General features: G+C 42.7%; 1 protein-coding gene across 12 annotated transcripts; it reads right to left on the bottom strand.

The window, feature by feature from the left end:
• Positions 1-819: 819 nt before the first annotated feature.
• Positions 820-26,376, bottom strand: LOC109874110 (serine/threonine-protein kinase MARK2-like). 12 transcript variants are annotated; one of them, XM_020465886.2, is made up of 20 exons: positions 26,174-26,376; positions 24,893-26,074; positions 14,856-15,029; positions 14,431-14,484; positions 14,009-14,057; positions 13,495-13,560; positions 13,250-13,320; positions 13,074-13,130; positions 12,667-12,903; positions 12,441-12,560; positions 12,158-12,293; positions 10,903-11,015; positions 10,674-10,809; positions 10,388-10,539; positions 10,208-10,296; positions 7,426-7,560; positions 5,910-6,173; positions 5,175-5,201; positions 2,660-2,695; positions 820-2,276 (listed from the first exon to the last, which is right to left on the bottom strand). In XM_020465886.2, the coding sequence occupies exons 2-20, from the start codon at positions 24,950-24,952 to the stop codon at positions 1,841-1,843; spliced, it is 2,412 nt and encodes an 803-aa protein (XP_020321475.1). In that variant the 5' UTR covers positions 24,953-26,074; positions 26,174-26,376; the 3' UTR covers positions 820-1,840. The 12 variants fall into 12 exon arrangements, with proteins under 12 accessions (XP_020321475.1, XP_020321477.1, XP_020321478.1 ...); XM_020465888.2 differs by having other exon boundaries at positions 12,194-12,293; XM_020465889.2 differs by lacking the exon at positions 2,660-2,695.
• Positions 26,377-27,031: the final 655 nt, after the last annotated feature.

Raw genomic sequence — 27,031 nt, 5'->3', positions numbered from 1 at the left:
TTGTCCCCATGTGCAGTTGCAAACTGTAGCCTGGCTTTTTTATGGTGGTTTTGGAGCAGTGGCTTCTTCCTTGCTGAGTGGCCTTTCAGGTCGTGTTGATATAGGACTCGTTTTACTGTGGATCTAGATACATTTGTACCCGTTTCCTCCAGCATCTTCACAAGGTCCTTCGCTGTTGTTCTGAGATTGATTTACACTTTTCTCACCAAAGTACATTAGTCTCTAGGAGACAGAACGCATCTACTTCCTGAGCGGTATGACGGCTGTGGTCCCATGGTGTTTATACTTGCGTACTATTGTTTGAACAGATGAACGTGGTACCTTCAGGCATTTGGAAATTGATCCCAAGGATGAACCAGACTTGTGGAGGTCTACCATTTTTTTTCCTGAGGTCTTTGCAGATTTCCCCATGATGTCAAGCAAAGAGGCACTGAGTTTGAAGGTAGGCCTTGAAATACATCCACAGGAACCCCTCCAATTGACTCAAATGATGTCAATTAGCCTATCAGAAGCATCTAAAGCCATAACATAATTTTCTGGAATTTTCCAAGCTGTTTAAAGGCACAGTCAACTTAGTGTATGTAAACTTATGACCCACTGGAATTGTGATACAGTGAATTATAAGTGAAATAATCTGTTTGTGAACAATTGTTGGAAAAATTACTTGTGTCATGCACAAAGTAGATGTCCTAACCGACTTGCCAAAACTATAGTTTGTGCACAAGAAATGTATGGAGTGGTTGAAAAATTAGTTTTAATATAAACTTCCGACTTCAACTGTATATAAAACAGATTAAACAACTGAAGAGCACAAGCAAATAAATCATCCAACTTTGTTTATTCTTAATAACAATATTAATAATTATTTTCTCCAGAGAAAGGCAAGGGAATTCAGACATTCCAGTGCAGCACATTGAAACCAACCAGCAACTCTTAATTACATTACAATCCACCAATAATTATCAATTGGCCCTTAATTAGTTCATCAGATAAATTACTCCTGCTGTAGAAAAACAAAAACTAATTGAAGGGGCTTGGGGTAACGGGTGGTGAAGGCTCGTAATCAGAGCAAAGAGGTAAATCCAGTCTGCACTTCCACTTTACCATCAAGTAAGACATTGTGCTGTGATGTAAAAATGGCTTTCTGAACCACCACACTGAAGCAGAAACCTTGTGCAGCCTTCATTAGCTGATCAGAATCAGAACATGATGTGAAATCCAATTTACATTGTAGTGAATATGCTAATCATGTTGTACATTCAGAGTGTCAAACTGCAGGTCTCTTCATCTGTTCAAAACAGACAGCTGAAAGTAGGGGCAAGATGCAGTAACATGGTGTTTAGACCGTTTGTCCTTGGTGCAGGATAATGGAGAGAGAAGGGCCTGAGGGTTACAGCTGGCTGAGTCCAGGGCTATTTTGGGCAACAAAAATATATATCATTAAACCCACAATCAGTTCATTGCTTTATAACTCATTTCCTTTCATATTTTCCATCAATGAATTCCTTTTGGAAAAAGAGGATTGTGAGGTTTAAGGTAGAAACAAAACTGTCTTAGAAGACAACAGAAAAGTCAGAGGGAGAGGATAGAAAACCCAAACGAAAAGAACACCCCCTCAAGAAAATTAACAATCCCCTTAAAAGGTCTATACACGCAACCTCCCCTAAACTCTTTGCACCCCCCCCCCCCCACCCAAAAGTCTCTCCATGCTCCTTTGTCGCCCTCTCAACATAGTTCTGTGTCAAAGTTTAGCCTCTCTGCCTGCGTGCTCCAGTCTGTCTCCTTCCACCAGCCGACTCCTTGTTATCATCATCATCATCATCACTACTCATCCACAAGCTCAAAGTTTGAGCTCATTGGCAACCTTGGAAGCGATGTTCTTGAAGGCGATGGACGTGCCAGAAATGCGCTTAAAGCGAACCCCGTTGAGGGAGAGGCGGGGCAGCTTGCAAACCTCCATCTCCCACTGGACAAAGTCGTCACAGGCGGGATTCCCAGACACGCACAGCAGCATGTAGCGCTCCCGCAGCTCATACTCGCAGCTGTTCGAGTCCAAAACCTTCCGGATCTCCTTCATCATCTCATTGGGCTCCATGGAGGAGGTGGTCTTCATGCTCCAGGTGAAGCGCAGCGAGCGGGGCTTGTGGTCCTTGGAGGTCAGGCTTGAAGTCGGGGTGCTGGGTACCGTAGAGGTGGAGGACAGGAAGTCCTTGTTCTCGTCTCCTACAGAGCCCAGAGTGACCTTCTCCAGCTTCTCAGTGGTGGTCAGCATGGGTCTGAGTTTGCAAAGAAAGTAGGAAAGGACAGTAATATAATAAAAAGGAAGGAGCGAAACAGAATGGGGAGACAGACAAAACAGGAATCTTATGGGCTGGTTAACTATGCATTCAATCACAGGGGGAGCCAAAGATACAGCATGAGCATGAACATGAAAAGCTTCACTAAGCTGCAGAATACATGTCTCCTGTTATTAAAATATCTATGCTTGCATTGTCAAAATTGAATGAGCTATATGATCACAATCATGCTATTCTTTACACCACGTTAAATCAATGAATGTAATGATTATTTGATTAAAAAAAATATATATATATTAAAAAAAAAATTTAAAATCACTGAATCAACAGATTGATCAAATGTTCACTATTGTATTCCTCACCTGCTGGCCTCATCTCGACCCTCTCCCTCATACGGGCTCCGCAAAAAAAATTGGCACAAGTTTAGTCTCCCAAAATTCCAATTAGGCTATTACCAGGTTAGAACAAACACTACCGACTCCCATGGCAACCCCTGCACCTTCCACTTCCAGATTCTATAGTATTTTTCTTAGAAACATGCTGCACATATCCATAGATATACTTAATGTTGGGGGGGGGCTATGAGAGAATAACTAGGTACCTCTACAAATTCAAATGTGTTTTTGGTCACCCCCCCCCACCGCAAAGTGGACTTGTTTAGCATACAACTGGAATGAAAGGTCAGAGATCACATCTTTGTTTTGTTAATACATCCCATCACCACCAGATAATAACCTTCTTCTCAAACTCCCACAGCAAAGCGTCAAAAACAACAAAGGAACAGCATGTCAGATGCATATTCAGGCATTCTGCAGACCTGTTCCCAGTTTCTCAAGGTGCCCAACATCCTTAAGTCTGCACCCACAACAATAAGACTTAAAAATACATGCACCCCTTGATGCACATTTTTGTAAATGTCAAAACTTTCAATCTTCAATTATTTTCTGATTGAATGGACATCTTGGTCGCTGAGAATATCATATTAGAGCCAAGAAATACACGTCTCTAATGACTCTGCAGTCAACTCACTCAAAATAGAAAAACTACATCTAAAAAGACAAAGTATTAGCGGATAAGCCATGGTTAAAAAAAAGATTAAAAAGAAATTGCAGAACGTTGCTGAAAATAAGGTTGTTAAGCACAAACTGCAGTGCAGCCTGGACCGTGGTCTGGTATCAGACTAGAGAAAGAAAGGCAGGAGATATCCCCCCAAAAATATGACAGCGATGCTACATTGCCAACAAACACTTCACTGCCCCCCCACCACCACCACAAGGCTTAGGCAGTATACCACAGACCGGGGTGTTTAGAAATAGCCACAGGATGGTTTATCAATATCATTGAAAATATTTTAAAATAAATAAAAAAAATGTCTATCCTGCAAATAGTTCAGGACTGAGACCAAGTCACTATTATTAGTCACAAGCAAGTCTCAAGGTCCAAGTCTCAAGTCGAGTCCCAGGTAGAATGGGTTGAGTCAAGTCCAAGTCGTGAGGCAATAACTTGTCTATTAAGGCTACAACACATTTTGATTATGTAATAATATATTTTAACAAAAAATATGCAAATGCAAGCTTCATAAGTAAATTATCAAAATGAAATGCTAGGGCGGGCCACCTAAGCATTTTTTTTTTTTTTCAGGTTACCAAAATGTATCTTCGGGATGGAAAAACCAAGTGTAAACATAAACTAAAATCAGAAAACATTTTTGAAAAGATGAATGGACCTAAATATATTTTTTTATAATATAATCTTTGAGAACTAACGATCCCCAAAATAAAAGCTAGACAGTTGGGAAGAATTGAAGTTGGGAACATTTAGTAATATAGATTTTTATGTTTGTGCAAAATAACAGCATTAGCCATGGCAAAATGCATCGAATTGCAGGAAAATAGCTTTAAAACGGCTACTTTTTCTCAGCTCCAAGGGAGAAGATGTAGAATTGGAAGATATGTCCTTATAAAATAAAATAGCTCTACAACGCCAAGATTGGGGGGGGGCCATTAAAAATTTGGCCGTGCCGACGGTCAGACCGCGCCTCCTGCCACGCCCCGTCACCCCCTTTTTCATCCAGAAAAAAACCCTGCTATGACTCCATGCTTTGGCATATGACACGGCGTACAAGGAGTGGTTAGCTGGGCAGCACGGCCACAGGCTGGGCAGCACGGCCACAGGCTGGGCAGCACGGCCACAGGCTGGGCAGCACGGCCACAGGCTGGGCAGCACGGCCACAGGCTGGGCAGCACGGCCACAGGCTGGGCAGCACGGCCACAGGCTGGGCAGCACGGCCACAGGCTGGGCAGCACGGCCACAGGCTGGGCAGCACGGCCACAGGCTGGGCAGCACGGCCACAGGCTGGGCAGCACGGCCACAGGCTGGGCAGCACGGCCACAGGCTGGGCAGCACGGCCACAGGCTGGGCAGCACCGCCACAGGCTGGGCAGCACCGCCACAGGCTGGGCAGCACCGCCACAGGCTGGGCAGCACCGCCACAGGCTGGGCAGCACCGCCACAGGCTGGGCAGCACCGCCACAGGCTGGGCAGCACAGAGTGTTTTCTATTGACTTGGCCAAGGACCCACAGGATGACATTTGATAACACTAACGGAGTCAAAAAGGAAACAGGGATGCGAGAAATAAGGGAGGAGTATCATTCACTGAGGGATGAAGAGAGCCGAGCAGCAGACGAGGGTGAATCAGGCGATGGCGAGAGCAGGGCGCGTTAGTATAAATGGCAAATGGTTAAAAAATAAGTATAAAAAAAATTAAAAATTATGAAAAGGGTCATGACACATAAAATGATAGCCTTACAGAGGATAGATAGGACAGAACACAAGGTAATAGTTGACAGAATCAAGTGTGTGGTTATTTTTGCCTACCTTCTGGGGAATCTGAATGTGAGATTTCTACAACGGAGGGGAGGAGGAAGAAAAAAAAACAGTATGTACACAAACGTGCACAAAACAAACCACAGCCAATCTGTTATACATGTCATGTGCATGTCAGTCAACTCAAATACATGAATACTCCCCCGGTGTCCCTCAGGAGGTGAGCTGCTTGGGCAAAACAGGTGGTCACAAAATGGCTGTTATTGTAGCCTGACATTACCATAGTATTCAGGATGTTCGGGGCAGAGCAGTTACATGAACAATGGACTCAGATTAGGATTAACATTAGCACTGGATGGGAAACATGCATGCCAATTATATTTACTTAGTTTTAATTCCTGGTGTTGTACAATTTATCATTCATTGTTTAAACTATAGTAGCATATTCCGAATTGTATTTCAAGGTACACTCACACAGTAACTTCCCTACCTGCTTCAACTATGTGCTAACTGACCATAGCCACAGAAATATGACCTGCTTCAAACCAATTTAACCTGAAAGAGGGGAGTACTTGTAGTCAAGCGCATTGCATGCACAAAAAAAACCATCACAGGGACACACAAATGCTAATAAAACAGTCCAAAGGTCACGCTGCACAAACATGAACACCTAACTGTAATTCACTAAGCTGTTCAACACCAGGATGTGATCAGCATATCATTGGATTCAACACTAGTCATCTTCCCCATCACACATCTCAGATGCCCATTCCCCCATTCGCTCACCTGCGCACAAATTTAGAAGTGAACTTTCTGAAGATACCAGTGCCCCCGGCTCTTCGGGCTTGGCTGTTCCCATAGGAGAGGGAAGGGGATGATGGGGGACCATTATAAGTGGAGGTATGTTGGTCCCGTGCCGCCCTCTGCTGGCCGGCACTGAAAGTGCTTCGGCTGGTCACATTTCTGGGGAAGTTGGAACGGTCTGTCACCGTGGAACTGCCGATGTTGTGGGCAGAAGGAGACGCCACCGGTACTCTCTGAGGGGCGGTGCTGTTTTGATAGTTTTGTGAGTAGGAAGAGGAGAGACAATTATATATTTCATTATGATTATGCACATCAAAATTTCAACTGCTTTAGCCATTTCCCACAAAGAACTTGTGATAAAAACCTTACTGCGCTTCAGAGTAAACTAACGTTTAGTGAATGAAATGCATACCATTTCTATACAAATGCCAGTTGTAAGGAAGCAGTTTGCAAAAGCAATGTGTAAAAGGCATATTTCTATTGGTCTACAACATGCACCCCAACTGTGGTGCCATCCACTCAGCAAAATTCAGCATGACTGAAGTCAGTAAAATAACATCTTACAACCTTGTGACCCACCACGGGCAGCAGGTATAAACCATACTTAGAATGTGAGGCCAGTGAAGCCTTGTTGAGTGTTAAATCATAGGCACACAGCATGAATCACACAATTAGCATGTCACATTAGGATCAGCCAACAGGACAACGATGGTTGCAGCATCACAACAAAGAGGGAAGTATGGAGAAGGGTCATGGAGCTGTGATACCGTTGATTTATGTCATGGACCACACACATGATCATATTGGCAGAGGTTATAACACCCTTTCAATTGAGAAAATAGCTTCCACAGTATGAGCTGTGACTATTCAGTGATAATGGATTAGACGTAAACCAATTGACATGTGAAGGACATCCCAGCATTATAGCTAGTTCATGAGGAAACATTTATTATTTTTTTTATACAAAATTGAACAATGTGCATGGCCCACGAGATGTCAAGTTGTGTTTGGGGACAGGGAGTTGCAGAACGTATTAAAGGGGATTACATGCACACACCAGCCAGGAGCTGAAAGGGTTCAGGCTCACTGCAGCCAAAAACATAACGGCACCGGATGGGCCAAGATAAAATTGTGATGGTGTGTGATGTGTAACTGAGGGTTTTGCAGGATCTGGCTTTCTAGTGGAAGATTAGTGATAGGACTGGTTGGACAAGGACAGTGGTGGTGGGGAGAACGATATTTCACAAAGAGGCAGGGTGCTTGTGTTTCAGGGGGTGGTGGAAAGTGACAGAGAAAAGTGGGTTGCCTTTTCAACAGCAATATTGCTACTCTTTTAATCCCTACAGCTGATCTTTTAATACCAATTTGTTCCCGATGTTGGACACACAATGCTGAGAACTGCAACCAGGAACCATCTAACCCAAAACCTTTCATATCCACTCTACTCTCCCTCCTGCAGAGTGGCTGTCCTTGTGTTCCACTCCCTGGTGCCACTTGCCTGGGCCGGTGTGCATGGATGTCTGGGGGGCTGGGGTGAGCAGAGGTGGACAAGGACTTGTGATGTCGGGGGTGGGAGGAGGAGAGTACGGCAGCTGCCGAGGCTGTGGAGGCACGGGACCCTGGGGTGGTCAGGCTGAGGGAGAGAAATGAATAAACCCAGTGCCGACCGTCCCCCGTGAGGGGTGGAAGAGAGCCATGGGGTAACAAGGTTAGAACTGGGGAGGAAGCAGGGACACTGAGGGGGGATGAAACCACACTGATGCACATTATCACAGACAACACAGCATCTCAAATAATGCAGATTTGTATTGGATGACTAAACATAACAGCCTCAGTGTTTCCCCTAAGATTTGTTTTTCAGCCACGGTTGTAGATGTAGTTTTAAAGCTAGTTTCCTGTAATTCAACACATTTTGCAATGGCTTATGCCGCGTTCTAATGCTATCTGAGTGACTCAAACATAAAATCAATGGAGGCCCCCATGCCATGACATTTCTGGAATTCTCCCCGACTGTCTAGTTTATATTTTGGTGGGTGTTACTTCTCAAACATGATCTTATTTAAAATATATATAGCTGCATTATCTTTTCTATACTGAACAAAAATAAACTCAACATGCCACAGTTTTAAAGATTTTACTGAGTTATAGTTCATATAGGGAAATCAGTCAATTGAAATAAATTCATTAGGCACTAATCTATAGATTTCACATGACTGGGAATACAGATATGCATTGGTCACAGATACTTAAAAAAAATAAAAATTAATAGGTAGGAGCAGGGATCCGAAAACCAGTCCGTATCTGGTGACCACCTCACGCAGCGCGACATCTCCTTCACATAGAGTTGATCAGGCTGTTGATTGTGGCCTGTGGAATGTTGTCCCACCCCTTTTCAATGGCTGTGCAAAGTTGCTGGCTATTGGCGGGACCTGGAACATGCTGTACACATTAATCCAGAGCAACCCAAACATGGGCAATGGGTGACATGTCTGCTGAGTATGCAGACTAACTGGGACATTGTCAGCTTCCAGGAATGTTGTACAGATCCTTGCAACATGGGGCAGTGCATTATCATTCGGAAACGTGATGGCGGCAGATGAATGGCATGACACTGGGCCTCGGGATTGCGTAACGGTATCTCTGTGCATTCAAATTGCCATCAATAAAATGAAATTGTGTTCATTGTCCGTAGCTTATGCCTGCTCATACCATAACCCACCATGGGAAATCTGTTCACAACGTTGACAAACCGCTCGCCCACACGATGCCATACACGTGGTCTGCGGTTATGAGGCTGGTTGGGCATACTGCCAAATTCACTAAAATGACGTTGAGGCGGCCTATGTTAGAGAACATTCAATTCTCTGGCAGCAGCTCTGGTGGACATTCCTGCCGTCAGCATGCCAATTACATGCTCCCTCAAAACATGAGACATGTTGTTTGACCAAATTGCACATTTTACAGTAGCCTTATTGTCCCCAGCACAAGGTGCACCTGTGTAATGATTATGCTGTTTAACCAGCTTCTTGATATGCCACACCTGACAGGTGGATGGATTATCTTGGCAAAGGAGAAATGCTCACTAACAGGGATGTAAACATTTGTGCACCGAATGAGAAAAAACATTTCTGGCATATTTGATTTCAGCTCATGAAACATACAACCAATGCTTTATATGTTGCGTTTATATTTTTGTTCAGTACTTTATATCTGGTTTTAGTCGGTTTATGTTTAGACTGAAAACGTTTTACCTACCCCCCTTTTTTTGCGAGGTGGCAACGATTTAGAAGCAGCGGCCCGCAGCTTCTAAATGAATATAGGGGAAACACTGAGCTTTCATTAGGGGAGTTTAATGACAGACTGCATTATTTCTGGGAAGCATCACACCCAAAAGAATCTTGCTGCAAAGGAAGTGCTGGAAATTGAGGGAGAAACTGTCAGGACAGAACACAAGTTTGGGGAAAGGAAAAACTGCTTAAAAATTAAACAAAAAAATGGTCAAATGGCTGTTGTGTCAGGAGAATGTGTGCTATTGACTTGTTCTACCAGTAGCGCTACAGCTGACCACTGTCTGTTTGCCCTCCAATCATCTTTTTATAGCAAACATGTCTGAGTCACTGCTGCTCCCCCTCGATCCCCAACAGAACGTGTTCTTTAAACACTTCCCCCCTGCATTTTCCCCTTTTTGTGCCTGGAAGTAACCTGCATACAAGAGCAGCCAGCGTCACAAATCCCAGATTAAGGAGTGGGATCTGATTATCAGGGTCAATGTGTTTAATACTGTTAAGTGTCAGAGTGTCTGAGGCCCCTGATTCTGCACCTAAACCTGGCTTTCTACTCTGCTGTATTCTAAACATTTCAGTGAAGGATATGGTAATAAAATGGTAAAATATTAAATAATTGTTAGCAAACTGATCTTACATGGCAAGATTGTGTGAGCTAGAGTTCAAAGATATTATTATTGTTTGAGTTGATTACAGATGCCGTGTATTACTGTGTGAGTGAGTAAGCTGGCCTTGAGTACATTCTAAGTCCTTCATAACATTTTGCAATTGTCACTAATACATTCTAGAAAAATGTCAAATCTCTGCTCTGGTGTGAATGTGTGACTATGTACACTCCATCTCATGGTGGGAAGCTGCTAGCTGCTGTGTTTGATTGTCGGCTGACCACTGCTTGCCAACACTGCCATCTAGACACGCGACTAGCTCCAAAAAGAGAGCTCCACAGCCATGTGAGCGTGTGTGTATGCCTGTGGCTGCAAGGGTGCTTGTGTGTACCTGTCCTTTCCATTCTGGACCCCAAGTGTGGCCCTCTCAGGGACCGGCGAGTTCCGACTGCGACTCGTACCAGTGGACAGGATGCTGTTCTGTATGACCCATTGAGGAGATGTTAGGTACAGTAGTGTACATGCCATCAATCCTAGAGTGGCAGGCATGCCGAACAATAAGTCTACTCACGGTGGAGGGGGTTGGGGTGCTCCTCTTACGATCTGCTGTTGCTAAAGGACTGGGAGGGACTTTAGTGGAGTTGCCAGTGCCAGAACCTTTCCTCCCATAATCCTCTGCTGTCTGCTTGTTGTCGCCCTGGGAACGCTTGGAAGCAGAAGAACCTGGGAAGAAGAACGAGACAAACAACAGAAAGAAAGGGTGGGACAGAGACGCAAAGAATGAGAATCAAATAAGATGATATATCAAAAACAGTTCAACATTTACAGTACCCTCGTCAACCCAAACAGCTTCCTACCTGCATCTGTTGCTCTCCGGGGCTTCAGATTGGATGAGGTACTGCGCTGTACCTTGTGAGAAGGAGATTGGGCATTGCTGTTTGTGAGGTCACTTCCTGGGCGGGATTTCATTGACAGACTGATACATTCGTCCATCTGAGAGGGAAGAGGAGGGATGGTCATCAATATTACCATGGCAGGAGTAGGACACAGTTCGCTCCTACAGATGTCAGTGTATACACTTTGTACCTCTGTGTTCCTGTAATCCAGTAATAGATATGTGGCCATGACTTCATTGTATTTTTGGTTGACGAGCGAGTCCTGGATCTCCTCTGCAGAGTAGCCCATCTGCAACATGATATCTGGACAGAATGGATAAAATGTCAGCCTTACAACCACATCAAGGACAGAAGTACATTACACACACATGCATTGTAGACAGGGGCATATCAGAGACTACTTAACACAAGTCTAACATACTAAAAAGCAACAGGTCAATAGTTCTCTAAAACACAGACAGGCGCATTGTTATAGGGACAAAACAGTTCTATTGTACAGGCATATCATTTAATAAAATGGAAGGCAGCAAACAAGGACAGACGTCAACAAAAAGTCTAGCATTTAGTTTGACTAAACATGTAGGCACATGCCAACACAGCAACGGGCACGTTACGTAACAGAGACTAACGCTCAATTCCATTTTTAAGTGCATGATCACGCTGGAAATAGAATGTATGAGTGAATGAGAGAAAACTGACGGGCCGCAAGTGTCAAATTAGAAAGCAAGTCTTTTTTTCTAATGTCTACGTGGAGCAATGCTGGTAAAATGAGTGGGTCGTTTGTAGAAAAGGAATTAGAGGAATTGTTATGATCGTTCATATGCGAAGTAGTCTAAAGATGTAGTTTAAAAAGGACTGGGATGTAAGCTAAGGTTTGCCAGTCAAATAGGCTACATATTTGAAAACAATTGCAGCCTACATGAATTGATTTCAATCATAGGCATTTAGCCTAAGCAAACTACAGCTGGAAAACTCAAGTACTCCGATATCAAGAGAACTGTTTATGTAGAAAGAACGAGACTTAATTGTTTATAAACGGCTCAGGTTTATTAGCTACAACATCCTGGTGAAGCTAGCAAAACAACAACTGTTAAGCCTAGGTATGGTGGCTCCTGTAGGACATAAGGTGAGTCAAAGGGAACTTGCAGCAATAACTTCGAGGCTACAGAGCTAAAAAAATATATATAAAAATAAATACACCCTTTTTTTCAGATTTTCATGACAATTATGTCAGCATACGCTACGCAGTATATGTGAATCGACCCTTCACTACTCTCGCACGCTGTCTCTCCGTGTAATTTCAGCTTAAGACAGCACGTAAAATAAGACTGAAAAGATTCTGCACCTTCAGATAGAGGAGCCCTCCGCCAATTAGTGTGACCTCTAAACCCCACCCCAGTAACCCATCTGCTGCAACCAGCTCATCCATCAGACACCTGCCCCACCTCTCTTCCACCCCCCCGCTCGGTCGGGGTTCTGACCTGTCCTCTTGGGGTCCTTATAGTCTGGCTGGGGCTCGATGAAGGGCTTCAGCTCCTCCTCCTCATGGCCTACATTCATCCAGCGGTCCTTCATGATCTGCTGCTGGACACAAGCAGAGAGAAGAGGGAGGACAGAGATGTAGGGTTGATGGAAGATGGGAAACAAAGCACTAACAGTAGCGTTATAGTCATCTACACTATGTATGCAGTGGAGGAAATAGCAGTGACTTGATGAGGTACTATTAACCTCCAGGCTGCCCCTCTTGGTTGGGTTGAGAATTAGGAACTTCTTGAGCAGGTTCTCGCAGTCTGTGGACATGTAGAAGGGAATCCTATACTTCCCCCGCAGAACCCGTTCACGCAGCTCCTAAAGGGAAGACAAGCACAAAAGACAAGGATAAAAGGTAGCTAGGTATTCAAGAACATTACTTGTTTTCCATGTATCCCTTCCTCTTTCACAGTTCCCTGCTCACCTTGAGGTTCTGCCCGTCGAAGGGCAGAGAGCCGCTGACCAGGGTGTAGAGGATGACCCCCAGGCTCCAGACGTCCACCTCGGGCCCGTCATACTTCTTCCCCTGGAACAGCTCCGGGGCGGCGTACGGAGGAGAGCCACAGAACGTGTCCAGCTTGTTCCCCATGGTGAACTCATTGCTGAAACCAAAGTCTGCGATCTTGATGTTCATGTCAGCATCTAGGAGTAAGTTCTCTGCCTGGAGAAAGAGGGTGTTAATTATTGATACAAGCTTCTGTAACATTCCTGTAAAAACGTATCCAACATCATACCTCATAATGTAATGATCTGGATCTGTCACTTTGAATTGGATCCATAAATCTCTCCATCTGCACACAAAAAACACCTGCCACATTTGTCTATCCTCACCTTTAAGTCTCTGTGTACAATGCACTTCTGGTGGCAGTACTGTACCGCTGAAACTATCTGTAGCAAGAGAAGGAGCAACAGCTAGGATGACAATTCCCTTTTAAACAGTATTGTCAATAACATTGTCAAAACGGTGTCAAAAACAGAAAAGAAACCAGCAGACAAAAGGGTCTCACCTGTCTAAATTTGGCTCTGGCCTCTTTCTCCTTCATTCTCCCGTGAGCAACAAGGTAATCAAACACCTCACCTGGGGGGGATAGAGACAGAATATAGGGGAGTGTTGAAGGAACAAAAAAGCAGTGGAGACACAAAAGAGGATGAAAGGACAAGTGTGGAACAGAGTGAATGTGAATAGAGTGAGACAGAACAGAATTTCAGATTGAGTGGTGTGTTGAAAGGAGTGTCTTGTGCCTTTACTCACCTCCACTGGCATACTCCATGATCAAGTACAGTGTCTTCTCAGTCTCAATAACTTCAAATAACTTAACTACAGAGAAAAGAGCGGAAAGTTCAATCCAATCAAGACAACACTAAGGCTGGACGATATGGCCAAAATATCATATCATGGTATTTGTTAAAAAAATGGACAGTATTTTTTATGGAGAGAGAGGGGGAGAGTGATGACTCAAGTAGTGAAGTAAACTATAAAAATGGAAGTTACACACAACATACCACATTTAACAAACATTCAAATAACGTTATAGAAGGTAAAGTAAAAACCCAAACCGGTCCGTGCATCAATATTGTTAAAATACGGTACACCGCCCAGCCCTAGACAACACCCATCACAACATAGCTGTCAATTTCTTAGTATATGCTCAATATTCTCAGATAGGCATCTGCACAAGAATAATCAGGCAGAACACAAACATGTTTCTGTCATTTGGTTGGGGATTGATGAGAATCTTAAAAAGAGAGGGCAGCACAAAGCTCACCGATATTTGGATGATTCAGCAACTTCATGATCCTCACTTCACGAAACAGCTATGGACCGGAGAAGAAATAGACAAGCCATTAACAGAGCAACAATCAGTTTATATCAAACAAAGTCAGTTTATTTTATAAAATGTTAACTCGTATACTCCAAAACTATATCTATGCGCACTGTGTGGGAGTCTTCATGCATACTGTATATACTGAGGACAGTACTGGCACCACACCCAAACCATCACCACAGGAAGTACTTGGGTCTAATTTCCTGTAATTACCGCCATATCCTGCCCTAAGCCCTTCGGAAGTAACTGCCATCTTCATTGATTTCAGCATTATTTTTTCTATTTAAGGAATAAAAACACACTTTCCGAACACAAATCAAAACAACCACATGACATTACACACAGCTTCTACTTGCACTCACCTTTTGGAGACTGGAAGAGTTAAGTTGAGTTTTGTCAATGATTTTCACAGCCACCTTTAGGGGAAAAAAACCATGTTAGACATGAGTAGATCCGCAGACTTAGGATGAACCACCCATCAGTGGAAAGAGCTGGATGAAGACTTTCCCCCACTCTACTGCACTTCGTTTTGTTTATCCATGTGCTGCCCCACTCACAGCAACCACATCACATGGCACGTTATTAGCATATTAAAGAACTGGCAGTTACATGTTCACAATCCACTGATCCATACTCAAGAGATCAGAATGTTAGGGATATGGGTCAAGTGAAGTAAGATCCTGCACTGCCAACACACAATGATAAAACCACATCCAACAAAGGACCAAACATCACAGTCAGTAAATCCAGTGCTTGGACTTGTTTTGATCTCATGGTTTGTCCTCACCTCTTTCCCTGTGAGGACATGCCGGGCCAGTTTGACCTTGGCAAAGTTGCCCTTGCCAATGGTCTTTAGCAGTCGGTAGTTGCCAATGTGTGGCTGCTCGTCTGCTATCGTGGGGACAGAATTCCGGCACCGCGGCATATTGGCACGCCCGCCTGCCTTGGACTCAGAGGGAGACTGAAAGAGGGGAACAAAGCATTCTCTTAGGCATACGCAACACCTCACTCACAAATCCAGACAATGTTTTTCAGAATCCCATTAAAGGCAAAAGAGCTTTGGACATAAAGGTTACCTCAGAAACACAACTGTGAGCATAACTTGATACTGGCCAATAATGTTGATCTGTCAATCTACATAGTCACTCCAGCTCCTCGCTAATGAGGCTTTTCCTGACACTGAGGGTATTGGTCTCTGCTAGCAGCTCAAATCCACACTGACAAGAGGGAGAGAAAGTGTGAAGAGGGAATGACGAGTGACTCACAAGAAGATGAAAGAGCAGACGGAACAGAAGGCAGAGGGTGGGGGCTGATTGAGGGAGTAAAGGAGAGTAGGGGGGAAAAGGTGAAGGGTACCATATGCATGTGGGCAAAAGAGGTAGTTCAGAGTGCGGGAGCCCCAGAAAACAAGGAAGAGAAAGTGACCGGGGGGGGGGGGGGGGGTTTACATGTCTCTGCATTCACAAACACTGAATTGTACCCCATTTGCGCACTCCCCCCCCCCCCTCTGTATGACTGACATGTATGATAAGATTGTTACTTTGTGAGCATATATGTAAGAGGACAGAAAAGCTATTGTTGACATGGCACAGTTCTATGTTGTTTGTTCCACATGGACCTTAATTTCCATGTTCAAGTCTGGGCCAGAGGCGTCCCTACTATTCTGCAATTTTACAATTAGAAAATAGGACAGATTCTTCTTAAGACCACAGGATTATTAATAAATTGACAGTTGACAAACAGAAGTCCAGTTCTGCTCCTCTCTAGTGGTCATATTCAAAGAGAAAGCAAAAAGCAGGGGAGGGACCATGAGACAAATACAGTACGTCACATTTTCTAACAAGCCATGCTCTTACCTCCCTGTAAGAAAGAAAACAGCACTCCACATAAAAATAAATATATATGGAAAACAAAATGCACCAATATCCGCAATTAAAAGATGTGCCGGCTTTGTAAATGTTATATTATGTAACGCCTGTGTGTCTCTGTGTCGTGGCCCTCCCCAGCCAGTTTTCAAAGAGGGATAAAGCAGAAGCTTGTTGAAAGTCTGCCGGTAGAACCAGCAGAGCCTAACGAGCCAGAAGACATCTGTCACCTAAACGCTCCTTCCCACACACACACACACAAAAGCAGACTCTGGCATAAAAACGCATGAGGAAGTGCCTCATCACCTCAATGGCTACATACAGAGCAGAACAGGGTAAACCAGACTACCATACAACAACTGGCAGTGTGGTGACCTCGTTTTCATTTTGTATTTGTCTTGGCACTGGCAGACATGGTTTAGCCATCAGTGGGCTTGTTGTGTAAGGGACAGGGACCAAGTGTCTACTGTACAATGTTTATGTCAAAGAGGTGTCTTGCACCCAGCTGATCTGCAAAGGAGCTCTGCAGTTACTGAGAGCGTGTCAGTAATGCAGTCTGCAGTCTGCAGTCCTCAAACACAGCTTTGACCTTCAGCACAGTAGCCAGCACTTCAATCACACTCGCCGAGGTTGGCACACACTGGGACACAGATAGAAGCACATTCAAAAACAGGCACATTGACAAAGATCAAACAAACATGCATAAATAAAAAGACGTTCACAAATACAACATATGATACAGACAAGACCAGACAGAGAGCAATGCAGACATACCGTCAGTCATGGGAAGCTCAGCTCCAGGGCTGACTGACAGCGAGAGACAGAGACAGGCTGAGGAGAGAGCAGCCAGGAGGAGCCTGAGAGACTGGAGGGTCTCATCACATATACATTATAGCCCCATGTCTCTCTGTTCAGATCATGATCAGCCTCAGGTGGAGAGAGGGGCATGACAAGAACCACAAACACTTGAAGATGGCACATTTGAAATTCATGTCTCTACAGAGCCGGTAGCATGAGAGCAAAACCTCACTGATCAGTGGGCTACCATTCTGTCAAAAGACTCATTCAACAATATGCACAAAACATCTACACATGCAAATGTAGTTGACCTGTTATTCTTATGCTTGAATTGGGACTTGGACTCCATCAAGTGCTAACAGTAGTATAAGTACTGACCAGACAGCTGGGTCGTTCCACCTCAAAAAGCACAAGAGTATTGACACACACCATCTGTGTCCTCAAATTGTTTCTATTAGAAAGAGATAAGATTAGCATTCCTGCAACATTATTTTGTTGAAATATAATATAATTTAAATCGAATTAATTAACGTAATAGAATACACCCCAATTAGCTATTTTAATTTATAGGATTCTTGTAATATTGAATAAATATAGTGCCCAAAATCCGATTTGGACCAAACTTTTTTTCTAACAATGAGTTAGACATGAGGAACCCAAATAAATGTCCAAAAGCCACCCACGGACCCCCATGCCAATCCCACCCCAACAATGAGTTTATAGTATCAGTTCTGTTTGACTAGTATAGAGCCTTGTTTCTTCATTCTATGTAATGTATTCTCAGTGATTTGTGATTTTTTTCTGTTCAGAGAAAGTCATTGAAGTTGTTGGATTTACGTCCCATTGCACATCCTGATATTACCAAGTTCTGACAACTATATGGTGCAGTTCCTGCTATTAGTTCATATTTTTAAGAATCTCCCACCTTCATTGTTAAAGGGATAGTTCACCCAAATTACTTTTTTTTTTTTAAATCCTGTAAGCTGTCTATGGACCAGAGGGGTATCCTACGAAGCAGTTTTGAGGAGTTAACTAGATAACTTTGGTCAACTGAGTTCGACTTGGGATATCCGGTCATTCGAAAGTTGCTCACCTTTCAGCCATGTAAATTTCTATGGCAACGACTCCTCCAGGGAAGGCTAACTCACAGTTCACTCCACTTACCCAAAATGAAATGAGAGCCACAAGTTCAGGACCAATTAAATAAGATCCCCCCCCCCCCCCCCCCCCCCAAATAATTGTCTGCACGTTTGGTTGGATTATGACTAAGCCACTTTGAAGCAGGTGAAGACATACCTCAATATGAAGTAAAACGTTCAAGTTTGAAACAATTAAGTACACGTTTTCAAAATGAATACTGACTCCAGCTCATCGCAAAGTGGTGTGAGACACACTGAAGCCTGCCTACTTACCTATGCACTTGAATTGCAAATGGGAAGCGTACTTTAAAGGTTGAGAACAAAAATAACAGCTAATCTTAATCTTGGCCATCAAAACTGTTTAACACGCAATTGCATTTAAAATGTTGCACAATGATTGGGCTTATAAAAGCACGTTTCACTCCAGCTGCAACGAACGCGCTGTGTGATGAGCTGTAACAGCAGTTCTGGCGCTACATTAACTACTTGTTCCGGACAAAAGCTGGCTACTACCGGCTAATGGAAACCCTGCCCTCTGGAATGACAGCAACCAATGCTTTGGTTTTGTTTACTTGGCTACTGTTTCAAATGCTAACTTTTTAACATGCTTGTCAAGTATACAGTGCAAGTCAATGGTACCAATATTGGCATTTTCATGCTTCATGCCCAAATTATCCAAACAGTGGCTAGGTAAACAAAACATGGGCTGCTGTCATACCTAGTCCATAAACTACTTACAGGCTAAGAAACCAATATGTAAATGGGGTAATTTGGGTGTACTCCCCCTTTAACAATGGGCAGGGTTCTTAAAAATAATCACCTTATAGCAGGAACACCACCATCTAGTGGACAGAACCTGGTAATATCAGGATGGGACCTAACCCCAACTTCAATGAAAAAGAAACGATTAGATAAGATGAAGAAACAATACTTGCCAAACATAGATAACTGTTACTATATACTCATTGTTGGGGGGGGGGATTGGCATGTGGTGTGAGGGGTCTGTGGATTCCTCATGTCTTACTCATTGTTTGAAAAACAGTTTGTTCCAAATGGAATGTTAGGTAGGCTACGATAATTATTGGATATTATATGAATCCTATCAATTAAAATGGCCAATTTGGGTGCAATCAATTATCTTAATTTCTCAGATCAAAATATATTTCAACAAAATACTGCTTTCGGGAATGCTTATTTTATGTTTCTAACTACAGAAACCATTTCAGAACTATCTGAGATGGTGGGTGTCACGGCTTGCTGAAATGAATGACCCAGCTCCAATTCAGCTTTAGGAACCTTGTCAGTTCCTCTATGAAGAGACACTTCAGCCATGCTCTACCACACTGGTGTGGACAAAAGTTCAGATTCACCCTGATCAGTCAGGCTACAAATTCTGTCAAAAGAATCATCCACACATGGAAAAAAACATCCACATAGGCAAAAAAGTTTACCTTCTACTCTACATTAATGCTTGCAGTGGGACTTGTGTACTCCATGGTTGACAGTAGCATTAGCACTGACCAGCCTGCTACCATTCAGGAGGTTTCAGAACATTGTCACTTCCTCTATAAAGAAAGATGTCAGCCATGCTCTATGACGAAGGTGTAGACAGAGTTCAGAGTTAAAAATGTCAAATCAAATTTTATTCGTCACATACACATATTTAGCAGATGTAGTGAAATGCTTGTGTTCCTAGCTCCAACAGTGTAGTGGTATCTAAAAACGATTCACAACAATACAGGTCTGTGTCCCCCTCGTTAGACTTCAAAGCATAAAGGAGTGTTGAGTTGATGGCTTGGATAGATGACCAAGAACAGGGACACAGGGGGCCATGAGGTCTCAGGCTAAAATAGGACACAGACACATGCAGCACGCACAGCCAGGCTCTCCAGAGAGCCAGAAAACACCTGTCCGTCCCAATGCTGAAGACAAAGTAGGTTTGGTTCATTTGAGGAAATATTGTAATTACTACACCCCCCCCCCCCCCCCCAAAAGACAAAAAAGTCTGAAATGGCCGACAAAGACGAGGTCAGGCTCCTAGTGCAGATGAGACATGTCTGGGTTTGTCTGACTGAGGGAGCAGTAGCCCTGGTGAGAAAAGGCAGGGGAGGGAGCAGCCCGATGGACAAGAGCTGACATGCTCAGACAGCTGTGCCCTAAAATCAAAAGAAAAAGGGGATGAAATGAGAGGGAAAGAGATAAGAAAAAAAAAAGAGGGAAGGTCAAGGATTCCCCATGACTAAAGAGAAAACAGGAAGTATAACTTGGTGTTGAGTTTTAAGGTTGAGGTTGGTTGTAGTTGCGCAACAAATGAGCAAATCAGTGTAGTAGTCTCTCTGTACCACACCCTTTATAAAACCACCCAAAACCTTTACCTTGTGTCAAATCACCTAATGCACTTCCTTATCCCTCTTACTCACACACAGATAAACAAGATGAATGTGCTCAGTAACTAGTACTGTAGTAACTCCTACCAGAATTTAACCTGAAAACCTTGACAGGATGAACACAAGGGTCTGCTCTGGTCCCTCCACACATCAAATCAACGTTTGTTGGTCGTGTACACATATGTTACAGCGTGCGTGTTACTAGCTCGTAACAGAGTGCAGTAAAATGTCAAACAAGTACACAAATAATAAAGAATCAAACTCGAAACAAGTACATCAGAATTAATCCAACTATCAGTAATTCCAATGCAATCTGTGTGAAATCATAGACCCATGAACTGGCTCTACCCATCTCCCTTGGCAACCAATCTCCATAGCCCAGCTTAACCCATGTATCGCCTTAGCCTTGCAGTCGCTTTACATATAGAGTTGACTGTACGATTCAATCACTAAGACCGCACTCAACAGGCTGTATAAGGTCATAAGCAAACAAGAGAGTGCTCGCTCAGAAGCGGTGCTCCTATTTGCCGGGGAATTTAATGCAGGAAAACTTCAATCAGTTTTAACGAATTCTACCAGCATGCCACATGTGCAACCAGAGGGGAAGATTCTTTTTTTATTTTTTATAATAAACTCTACCACCTTTATTCATCACAGAGACCATTACAAAGCTCTCCCTCCATTCGGCTTCATCAATAAGTACATATCCCAACCAGAAGCCATGGATTACAGGCAACATCCGCACTGAGCTAAAGGCTAGAGCTGCTGCTTTCAAGGAGTGGGACAGTAATCAGGACGCTTATAAGAAATCCCACCATGCCCTCCGACGAACCATCAAACAGGCAAAAAGTCAATACAGAATTAAGCTAGAATCCTACTACAACGGTTCTGATGCTCACCGGATGTACCAGGGCTTGCAAACTATTACACATTACAAAGGGAAAACTTTTTAGGCTGCTGCTACTCACTGTTTATTATCTATGTCTATGCAGTCACCTTAAACCCTACCTACATGTACATATTACCTCGACTAACCTGTACACCTGCACATTTACTCGGTACCGGTACCACCTGTATATAGCCCGGTTATTATTTTATTGTGTTACTTTTCTTATTACCTTTTAGCAAATATTTTCTTACTTTAAAAAAAAATCTGCATTGGTGCCTAAGAGCTTGTAAGTAAGCACTTCACGGTAGAATACCTGTTGTATTCGGCACATGACATTAAATTTGACGTTAGTGCAATTACCTCTAAAACGTGGCCTGTTGCCACAACTGCACTCATGTTCTTTTACACTTCATTACGTTCAACAATTGAGAACATAAAATGAGTTGTAGAAATGTGCAAGTTTGCTATGAGAGGTTGATAAAATGCTTTAGTGTTGCTAAGATCAGATGGTATAGTGCTTCTCTGACAAAGTAGTTGTGCTGTGGTAGTGTTTCCATGGCAACCTACTGCCTAAAGTACCCAGATAATGTTGACTCATCCTATACTCGTATGTGTCCAAATCAAAAAATTGGAGGAAAAAAAAGAGAAAAAAAATAAAAACACTTCAAGAACCAAACCTCAAACAGACAGTTTCAAAAATACTTGCTTTCCTCAGCGGATGATGTCATCCTCCTGAAGAGGATGAGCTGGCCAATCAACAGTATACTCGCATTCATATTTTTTTATGACCAGTATATGCCCACACCATCCTATTTTGGGGTACACCCATACCATTCAAACACAGAAAAGCTGTTTAACATATTTGGCCTACTTACCATTTTTTGGAATGAAAACTATTTAGCTCATATTGTAATTAATTATAGGTCATATTTCCACCCCCCAAAAAATCTGTTAACACCGGACAGTTACTTTAAACCTATCCCTTACTCTGCCTCCCCAACCTTCTCATATACACAGAAACACATTTCAGCCTGGCTGTCCCCTCACGTCTCTCACTCTCATCAAAAAGCATTAAATTCAGACTGAGCAATGCACAGTGAAACAAGCACACAAACACACTTTTAGAGCATCAGGAACCATAGTTCTATAACACATTTCACAGCAACTATCCGGTTTATGCGACAATACAAATATAGGCCTAAACAAGTAAACATATCATTATTATTATTATTATTTTTTTTAAATAAGCCTACTAGATAATTAGAAAGTGGGTGTCCACGCTGTATCCTGGTTTAAATTCTGAATTGTTTTAGCAAATGTTATGCTACCCTTCAAAATGAAAACTATTTCTTGCCTGCTCCAAGAAAGAAGAAGAGAGGGTAAACAAAGTAAGACTGGCAGGGAGAGGGAGAAGAACTGGTAAATAAAGGAGGTGTGTGAGCCAGCTTGTCAGTTATCTGGGTATTAATATCACACCATGGTTATTTCCAGTCAGGGTAGAGGCAGCAAGAACCACAAATAGACACCAACTGAGCTCTCCCTCCAGTCACCTCTTCTTCTCCATACTCTACTACTGTACACTTGTCAGAAGCATTTAACTCAAGAACATGACAGTAATAACATCCTGAAATCAAAACGCATGGCACAGTGGAACTATGGGGGAGAGAAATTTTAATTTTCTACCCACTGGGGCTCTGGTTTTGTCAATTCTAGGACAATACATTAAAAGGGATACTTCAGGATTTTGGCAATGAAGCCATTTAATCTACATCCCCAGAGTCAAATGAACTTGTGGATACCATTTGTACATCTCTGCGTGCAGTTTTAAAGAATGATGCTAACTAGCGTTAGTGCAATTACTGGAAATGTATGGTAACTTCTAGCATGCAAGTAGATCCCATAGACTTCCAGTCATTGCGCTAATGCTAGTTAGCATTGGCTCACAAAACTACCTCCAACTTCCTTTATACAGGATGCAGAGACATAAAAATTGTATCCATAAGTTCATTCTGACTGTGGGGAAGTAGATAAAGGGCTTCATTGCCAAAATCCCAAAAGTATCCCTTTAACAAGGAATCGTAAATGTAAATATAGTTAGCTACTTAACTAAAAACCTGTCAACTTTTTCCTCAGACAACAGCACAAGCTACAAAGCTGAGAAATAAAAGAAATACTGATGAATCCTTTCAGACAAGAAACCGAATCTACATTTCAAACAAAGCTGGAACAGTGTTGACAAGCTTTTAAAAATCAGCCCACCACCCTCATCCAACACCATCCCACCCCCTCCTATGTGAGCTATTAATACCTACAAGTATATGAGAGTGTGGTTAGGACATGACAAAGACCAGAGAGAAACCAAGATCACTAGGGGAATGGCTGGTAAAAACAAAGCCACTGTTACATAAACCACATAGGCCTATTGAACTGAATTTGTAAAAAGCTACAACCAAATGGAGAACTATTCTCTTCATCTTTCATTGGTGATCAATCATGAACATGATAATGACATATCCAGAACGAGAAACACACACAGGGAAACGTGTGCATACAAATAATGCTAATAAATAAATAAAATGAAGAAAAGGAGCACTCCCCTCAGCCTCCACACAACTCCTACACACCCAGCTCAACTGGAAATGCTGGTTTGAACAAACCGAGAAACTGGGGTAGGAAGAACTTAAGATTCGCCAGCTGGGCCCAGATCAACAGCAGTCTGTAGTCAAACAAGCTGGGCAGGGCATGGCTAAACCGTGCCAACTCCTTGCTTCAGACAAATTCAGTGGCTAACAAAACCTTGGAATTAGTAGCCTGTGTAAGTTAAGGAATTTTCACCACAATGACCACTATGGGATACGTCAGCCTCTCTGCTACCCATGTATAAGTATCAGCAATTTGTGATTTGTACAGACAATTGTCAGAATTTCATTAAATGATTAAAACACTAATCTCACTAGAGAACCAGTTTTCACTGCAAGCAAATGTGTTCAGGACTGAGTGGCTCCTCAAATGCACTGAAGTCCAGTGTCCTCTACTTACACCTGATGTGAGCTATTCCTACTAAAGTATATTTGGAATGCCGTCAGACAATTTGTATGATGGAATTCCCATCATACAAGTGGCAATAGCTAGTTGGGCCTACAACTTCGCGAACTGACAGTGGATATTCTGTTGAAGACAGTCAGTCAAACAATGTGGGCAATAGAGCATTACGATTTGAGATAACATATATTAAACGTTAGAGATTACATCATCTTAGCTCCTGTTGATAAATGACAAGATTTGAAGAAGACATGGAAAAGTGAGTTTGAAAATCATTGGCATTTCCTACTGAGATGTGTTATCCAATTCCATAAAACTCACAGCAACTAAAATGTGTCTATGGTTACAATTTGTCCTAGCCCTCAAAGTTACATGCCTAAAAGTTAAGAGGGCTCTGATCATAATTAGCTATCTAGTTATAAAAAGCCTTAGATTCTACTGCATGACCTCCTATCCACATAACTACAACGTGTAATTAGCTACCTAAAAATATAACATTAGATAGCTGGGGCCTAGGATTTTTTTTTTTTTTTTGTGGTTTAGGTTGGCTATAGTTTGGATGCCAACCGCTGTTAAACCCCATCGAAGAAGTATAAGTTGGCTATAGTATTTCTGGCTAAGGTTGGATATATTAGCTAGCTGGATCTCTGAATTGGCCTACCGCCATTACATTAGCTGCCATCTAGCTTCTGCAGTTGGCTTACCTGGTTTGAAGAATGTTCAATTGTTAATAATGCCGTCCTGGTTACTGTCCGGGTTGACATCTTAAATTTCCGGGGGGAGGGGGGGTAACAACTTAACAGAATCTCAAAACTCGATGTTCATCTGTCCTCTGTTCTTGGGGGCTATCTTGTTTCTTTAGCTAACGTTAGCTAGCTAGCTAACTTATCAAAACGTTTATCATAAGTACCCTTGTCTGGCGGCTAGCTGGCTACGTGTCGAAGGCGTAAACTAGCTAGCTAGTTAGCAAGCTAAAGTTCTAGCTAGCTAACTAGCTAGCTAACCTACTAGCTGAAGTAGTTAATCGTCAGTAAAAAAAAAAATAGCTACCTATCAATAATATGTAAGTAGAGTTAAAAGCAAAGTTCTCGATTCACACGTATCTGAATAAAGTAACGTTAACACTGCATTCACAAGCTAGCTACAGTACCTAGCTACGTTAACGTTACATTGGTGCGCCTATTCCACTCTCTGGATGTACAAAAGTGCTTCGCCAATAACACTGAGCTGTGCAGTGGGTACGATGAGCTGTCAAGTTATAGGGCTCTGTTAGTTAACGTTAAAGCGTTACCCAACGCGAGGTTTGTTCCTACAAGTACGTTATACGGTAAAATCTAGTCCGGGGATTAGCAAACTTTTTCGGCCACGCCGATATATAGCAACAACCCGAACGTCCTCTTTGGATGAAGGAAAGTCAAACGCTAGTTACATAGCATGAACTATAATAAACAGTCAACCCTCAGCTGTAATGCGAATGAAAACAACATAATAGTTGACAATGCAGCTTGCTGATGTTAGCTAGCGTAGGCTAGTTTCTCTTCACTGCACAGGTAAGAATCCGCGAGTTTAACGAGTAAAACAACCAGCGCAACGTCCTGTGTTTTTCCTGACCAGCTAGCAACTAATGTAAGCTTTCTAGCTCTCCCGTCCGTCTTTAGCATTGCTAATAAAATGTGAAATAGGTTGAAGCTAGCTATCTACACTAGCATGTTTCAAGATGAAAATAGCTAGATACAGCGACTAGTAATCAAGTTGATTCAGAGTTTGTCCCCCCCCGCTCTAGTTGAGTATGATTGCTGCTGGGTCGCCGAATCTCGGGCGGACAAGAATTGGAGTTTAGCCCAGGTTTCGACGGCGTCTGCGCTGATTATTTTACAGCCGGCCACCTAAAAACAAACAATCCTGCGTTAATAAATCAAATACTATAGCTAGCCTACACATTTTCCGCAATATCAGATAGGTGTAAGCAATATGGTGGAGCCTACCAGATGGCTAGATGGAGTTTATTTTTTACACTCATCCGATGATTCTTTCAGATCTACTATAATGTCTGGATGTCACGTTAGAGATGCCTGGTTTTACTTCATGTTGGACTAGCCACAAGTTTTATGTTCATCTATTTCTACACTAGAAGTAGTGGGTTCATATCAATAGTCTTAAGTGAAACCCTTTCCTCGTTTCCTCAGTCATTTCTTCTGTCACCTCCTTCACTACTTGTATTAAAAAAAAGACATTGTCTTACCATTTTTTTTCACATCAGTGTGGATGAAGTAAATGAGAGGAGAAAAATGGAAATATCGCACAAACAGATCTGGGACCAGGCTAAGGAATCATGGCTGAAAAATCTATTGGGACTGACAGTTCATTTTCTATCTGCAACACCTTGAATCTTCTGTCACATTAAAGCCCTCCAGAACAGCCCCTAACCCACTAATGGCAAATGTTTATCCTAGCTCATTGTTTGAATAACAGTGGAGCTAGAGGGGACGTGGGCATCCCAATATCAAATCAAGGCTCCTCCTCAATGTGAGCCCCACAAAAAAAGTATAATATTTATACACCGGGTAGCCTCCAAGAGACATTGGGCTCCCCAGGAATCAATGTGCAAATCGAACAAATCACATTTCGGAAACTACACAAGTGTAGGGCCAGATATGCTTTTTTAGAAACTCTGTGGCAGGGCCACAATCAACTTGAAACCCCAACACAGGCATTTACTAGTTTTTGCTGCCAACTGTTGGTTGATGTTTAAAATAACAGCATTTCAAGCTTTTATCCTAGGCCTATGCCATTCTGAAGCTCTGGGCTGAGAAAATGATGTTAGAGAGTGGTAGGGATTGGTG

This window comes from Oncorhynchus kisutch, linkage group LG29 (assembly GCF_002021735.2).
Source record: "Oncorhynchus kisutch isolate 150728-3 linkage group LG29, Okis_V2, whole genome shotgun sequence".
NCBI classification, from domain to species: Eukaryota; Metazoa; Chordata; class Actinopteri; order Salmoniformes; family Salmonidae; genus Oncorhynchus; species Oncorhynchus kisutch.
Note: the sequence above shows the minus strand (reverse complement) of the source record. Positions and strands in the feature narration are given on the sequence as shown.

Bases quoted from the DNA above. Each gene is read 5' to 3' on its own strand.
- LOC109874110 (XM_020465886.2), bottom strand. From the start codon at position 24,952: ATGTCAACCCGGACAGTAACCAGGACGGCATTATTAACAATTGAACAT. The intron at 12,904-13,073 runs GTGAGGATAGAC...CTCTTTCTCCAG, and splicing joins TTGTACACAGAGACTTAAAG to GCAGAGAACTTACTCCTAGA. The intron at 12,294-12,440 runs GTTAATAGTACC...TGTGTCCAGCAG, and splicing joins CCAAGAGGGGCAGCCTGGAG to CAGATCATGAAGGACCGCTG.